The sequence below is a fragment of the Rhagoletis zephyria genome, unplaced genomic scaffold, assembly GCF_001687245.7.
Source record: "Rhagoletis zephyria isolate East Lansing unplaced genomic scaffold, Rhagoletis_zephyria_1.1 Rzeph_scaffold_04344, whole genome shotgun sequence".
In the NCBI taxonomy this organism is placed as follows: domain Eukaryota; kingdom Metazoa; phylum Arthropoda; class Insecta; order Diptera; family Tephritidae; genus Rhagoletis; species Rhagoletis zephyria.
Window position 1 is genome coordinate 13,827 of NW_016161427.1, and position 5,491 is coordinate 19,317.

Here is a 5,491-nt window from a genome sequence, read left to right on the forward strand (position 1 = left end):
CTGATCATTTATGTATACATTTGTCTATATCTATCTCGATTCGTTTTGCCTGTTACAAACAACCGTTATGTGAACAAAGTTATAATACCCTTGTGCACAAGTGCGCTCGGGTATAAAAATGAAAAGTGTTACCAATATCACCATTTTCTCTATTTCATCAATATCGAAAGGGTCCAGGTAAAAGTATGACTAAGATAAGTGGATGCCAATCAGGTCCTAATTACTTGCAAAATGTTTGTAGATATGTAAGCAGCATTGAGGAACGATTGTTTATGTAACTAATGCAACGACTAAATACATAAATTAATTTAATTATTTTGTATCAATGCTATATCTCTTTCAGCAATATCGTTAACATATTTAATATTCTCAATCATCTCTAAGACAACCAACTTCCGAGTCATTCTTTAGAGAATTTAATGCCTTAGAGAAATATGCCCAGAAAAACTGTTGTCTCCAACGGTTCAGTAGTTATAAATTTTTGTATGAAAACAAATTTTTGTACGTGTTATTTAAATACGTAGAAAATTTCAAATGGCCACCGACACCTTTCAAAACTGGAATACAATTTTTTTCCAAGGGGGAGAATTTTCTTCTCAGCAGGTAAATACATAGGTTCTTTTATGGCCATAAATTGGTTATGTTAGTTATTTTGAATCACCATAATGTGAATATAGGTATATGATTTAATCAGAGTTAATTATTCTAAGAGGTGAGAACCTTCTTTATATTATTTTGTAATGTGAGCTTTCTTAAATCTTTTTCGCTTGACAATCATATTCAAATATTTCTTTTATCTAATCAAATTAATTAAGTTTAATTTTTCAAACAGCGACAACCCTTAATATTAGGTCTGTGCGCTTAATTGATTATTCAAAATTTTAATGAATTATAAAGCAAATAACTCGAGTGCGAGTTAACCAAAAGTTCCGTTTTTCGAGTAATCAAGATTTTGATTAACCAAAAACAAAAATAATTTGAGTAATTTGCTTTTTGATTAATCACCATATGAGTAAAATAAGTAATTAATAGGTTTGTTCCACAAGCTACTCGAAGTCACTTCGAGTTAGACATACGCGCTCTACAAGTAAGTTTTAGACTTTCTTTGACATACGTTCACAGTTTGAACTTTGCTCGAGTTTTTCTATAAGTAGCTTGTGGGACAAACCTAATATTTCAAAGTACTCTTTACATGTAAAGTAGTTAAAGTTCTTTCCTACTTTGAAAACAACGTTTCTGTTTTCAAAAATTAAAATGAAACTTAATAGATATGTACATATGAAAATAGATATGTACATATTTACAAATTTTATAAGTATTTTATATATATGTATTGCTATCGTCACCCTTATACCAGAAGCATGAATGTGAAAATTTATAATTTTTGAGTTATTGGGTTGACTTGATTAGCCTTTGGATGTTCTATGTTATACCAAAACCTAGAATATCATTCGTACACAGAAAGCACATATGTATTTCACAATTTCAGTTGCATAAATGTAGAATTAAGAAGTTAAGTTAGTTCGACCTGACCCAAGAAAAAAAAAATATTCTCGTAATTAGGATGCCAAAGTACACCAGATACGCTTTTCAAACCTCTTGGATTTTTTAAAATGTTAAAAATTGTCGTACAGTGTTATTAAAGGTTTTGTAAGTAGCTTTTTCCAAAAAAAAAACTCCCACCCATAGGGATGTTTTTTGGAAGCAGGAGGGATAGGGGAAGAGTTCAAACACACTTCCTAAAAGGTAGCGAAATTGAACAAAATGGAGTGCATAATAGTAAATATTTTAAAACAAAAACGAATTTGCTTTAATTATTTAGTTTCAATCCGGTTTTGTACATGGAATATGTGTATACCAAAGTTGCGTTCGTCAGACCGCGCATAGCTCAAGAATTGATGGTCTACTTTGAGCTATTTTTACAACGCTTTTATCAACTTGCAACGTTGCGTGTCCAGACACCATTTATAGTTATAAAACCTTTGCTTTGCAAAGATCCCATAAAGAAGTCTAGGTATCATATCAAAGCTCTAAAAGTAGATGACTCCTCGCCGCAAGTATTTATATATTGCGCCTAAAAATATGCACTACATACGCTACGGCGGAAATGGACGACACGCCATTTCTTTAAATGAAATTAATTGGTGCTCGTATGTATGTACATACATACATATATGCATGTGTATGCACCAATCTATTAACGACGTATAATTATTTTAAATCTATTGGAAAATTTTATACAGACAAGACTAAAAAGTAGAAAATAAATAAAATAAAATAAAAACTTTTTAATACACCACGCTTTTATAAATGGACTACAAAGTAGAAAATAACATTTCTCTTTCCCATAGAATTTGTTTTGATAACTTTTGATTTTGAAATTTTAGCAAAAAGTCATTATAAACAACTTCTGAGATTGAAAATGAAAAGCATGGGGCGCATGTAATGGACCTGAATTGATATGAAAAGTAATATATGTATGTACATCTGTGGGTACAGTGGCGCAGTCAGAGGGGGGCATTGGGGGAATGGATCCGGCCCCCCTTCTCTTCGTCTATAAACCAATACTTTTTTTTGCTTTTGATTTAATACCGCAATACTATTTTATCCTTCTGATTTGTCATTTTTGAATTTTTCCTTTATGAATTGAGCACATTTATATAAAACCCTCAGTAAATCAGAAAAATTTATGGAAATTCGAAGATACACTTCATAGAGTTTTCATTGTGTGCATTCAACATCAGCAGATAATTCAATATGTTTTCATTAGCACGTACAGCTTCGAATGTCGCAAAAACGGCCGTGCGCTGTAAACATGATTTGCCTAAATTGCCATACGATTATGCCGCTTTGGAACCGATTATCTGCCGTGAAATTATGGAATTGCACCATCAGAAGCATCATCAAACATATGTGAACAATTTGAACGCTGCTGAAGAGCAATTAGCTGAAGCACAGCAGAAGAAAGATGTAACCAAAATTATTTCACTTGCACCAGCACTGCGTTTCAATGGTGGCGGCCACATAAATCATTCGATTTTCTGGCATAATTTGTCACCTGAAAAATCACAACCTTCCAATGATCTTAAAAGCGCTATCGAAGCACAATTCGGCAGCTTGGATGCATTGAAGAAAGAATTGACAACATTGACTGTAGCAGTTCAAGGCTCTGGCTGGGGTTGGTTGGGCTACAATAAGAAAACCAACCAGTTGCAGTTGGCTGCTTTGCCCAATCAGGATCCATTGGAAGGCAGCACTGGTCTTATTCCACTCTTTGGCATTGACGTTTGGGAGCATGCCTACTACTTGCAATACAAGAATGTGCGACCATCCTATGTGGAAGCCATCTGGGATATTGCCAACTGGAAGGATATCTCCAATCGTTTCGCTGCCGCTTCTAAGAAGTAAATGTGTTGTTTTGTATTTTATCGCAGCCTGTGTCTCTTATAAGCTTTAAGTGATTTAGAGAAGACAACTTATAAAGTGTCCACTATGTTTGATGTGCGAAACCTCGTAATTAACCTAACGTACTCACTGTCATTAGATTTTATTTCCATTACCACACCGTAGAATGGAATAAAAAATTGAAAAATGATTTATGAATAGTAATAAATACACGCTTATGCAAGGAAAACAAAAAAAAAAAAAAAAAAAAANAAAAAAAAAAAATATGCTGTAGCATTAAAGGAAATTATAAACGATAAAAGTTATAAAATTTACTTGATGAAATTCTTTATACATTTTTTTTCGTAGCTTAGTACTAATACCCACCCTAATTTCTGATTCGTTTTTTAAGGGAGATACCATGTTGTCGTTGGCGTAGCGCATACGCAAAGAGTTTTTGAGGAGTGTTGCTGGAGTGACAGGCCTTGGCCAAATATAAATCAGGGTCTTTCCGGTTACGTTGACCCGACTGTCGTGGGAACGAAGGGAGATACCATCGCAGGCTTCGGTTATCTACTTAAGTGTGGAATGATCTTTGTGAAGAGAAATTCGAAGAGGAAGGGCAGTTAGTCTACACAGAAATATTTATATGTATAAGTATATAATTTTTATAACAAAGCATTTATTCTTATCTGGCAAAATAAGAAATGGTATGACTGAATAGTATTTATGATTTTTATGAAGACAAACCCTACTTCGAAAGTGGTGGAAAAATAAATAGGGACACGACATTTAGCAAATTTTTCCTACTTTTCTTTTGTTTATTTAATATTTATTATTATTTTTATTTTATAAAAGCATACTTCATTATCTAATAAAAACCATAAACATTTTTATTTCAAACTTTGAGCAAAAATTATAAAAATTCTGCAAAATTGCTTCTAAATTTTCAACTTTTTAACCCTTTTTTAACTAGTCTCATGGGGCCCCTAGTGACCCCAATAAAAGTGTTGAGAAACGAGTTTTCAAATAAAAAAAAAACGAGGTGTCTATTATCAAAATTATTAAATTACTATATTATCGTTAGCTTAAAAAACGAAAGCATAATTTCGACTTCAAACTTAAAAAAAAAAACTTCACCTCCGCTAAAAAATTGTTACGTTAGTGGCCACGAGTAGCGACACATGTGCATACGATGATGTTCTAGCCGTGACTAAATAAATAAAACGAAATGTTTATTGTCATAAATATTAAAGCTCTTCATAATAGTTAACATTAAGAAATAAAAACATAACTTTGACTTCAAATTTAGATACAAAACTAAAAATTACCTCCGCCAAAAAATATTACATAAGTGGTCGCATGGGGTCAGGGCTTAAAAGAGTAGTGACACATGTGTATACGCCGATGTTCTGGCCGTGACTTATTTACATGCCCCGCGGGGAGTTAGGAAGCTAGAAGGAGCGCGAGCGCGCTCCAAGCACTCCAACACATTTTTTTTACAACTTGAAATGGCCTTGACCCCATGCGCCTAATTAAGGGTTAATCAGACTTTAAAGAGTTTTTTGAGTATGCAGTTTTATAGTCCATTAAATTTTAGTGGAATAAAGTGCAAGTTTGAAGTTTCTAAAAAATCGCGTTGATTTTTGTTATTTTTTATTCTGAATGTACTAATTTCCATACAAAAAAATTGTCGAAAAAACTTTTTATGGAAGGAAATACATAAAAAAAATTGCCAAAAATAACACGATTTTTAGTAACGAAAAACTTTCACTTTGTTCTACCACAATTTATTGGGCTATAAAACTGCATACTCAAAAAATTTCTAAAAAATCGGATTAAAAAGTTGCAAGTTTGCAGATTTTTTATAATTTCGGCACAAATTTTGAAATATGAATTTATATGTTTTTTTGTTATATAATGGGCTATACATTTATAAAAAAATAATAAATATTAACAACCCTATTCTGTTGCCCTCACAAAATCACCACACTCACTATTGTGAGGTTTCTGACTATTGTGAGGTTATCCCTATGCTGGCGTAAATTCGAAAGCTCAAACGCTCACAATTGTCAGAAAATTTATGATGTACGAATGAGACCCTCAC

The 5,491-nt window shown here is 32.7% G+C and overlaps 1 protein-coding gene across 1 annotated transcript; it reads left to right on the forward strand.

Moving 5' to 3' along the window:
* Window positions 1-2,696: 2,696 nt before the first annotated feature.
* On the forward strand, window positions 2,697-3,595 carry LOC108370606 (superoxide dismutase [Mn], mitochondrial-like). The gene has a single exon (XM_017625962.1). The coding sequence runs from the start codon at window positions 2,758-2,760 to the stop codon at window positions 3,406-3,408; it is 651 nt and encodes a 216-aa protein (XP_017481451.1). The 5' UTR covers window positions 2,697-2,757; the 3' UTR covers window positions 3,409-3,595.
* Window positions 3,596-5,491: the final 1,896 nt, after the last annotated feature.

Coding starts and splice junctions, on each gene's coding strand:
- LOC108370606 (XM_017625962.1), top strand. CDS start 2,758: ATGTTTTCATTAGCACGTACAGCTTCGAATGTCGCAAAAACGGCCGTG.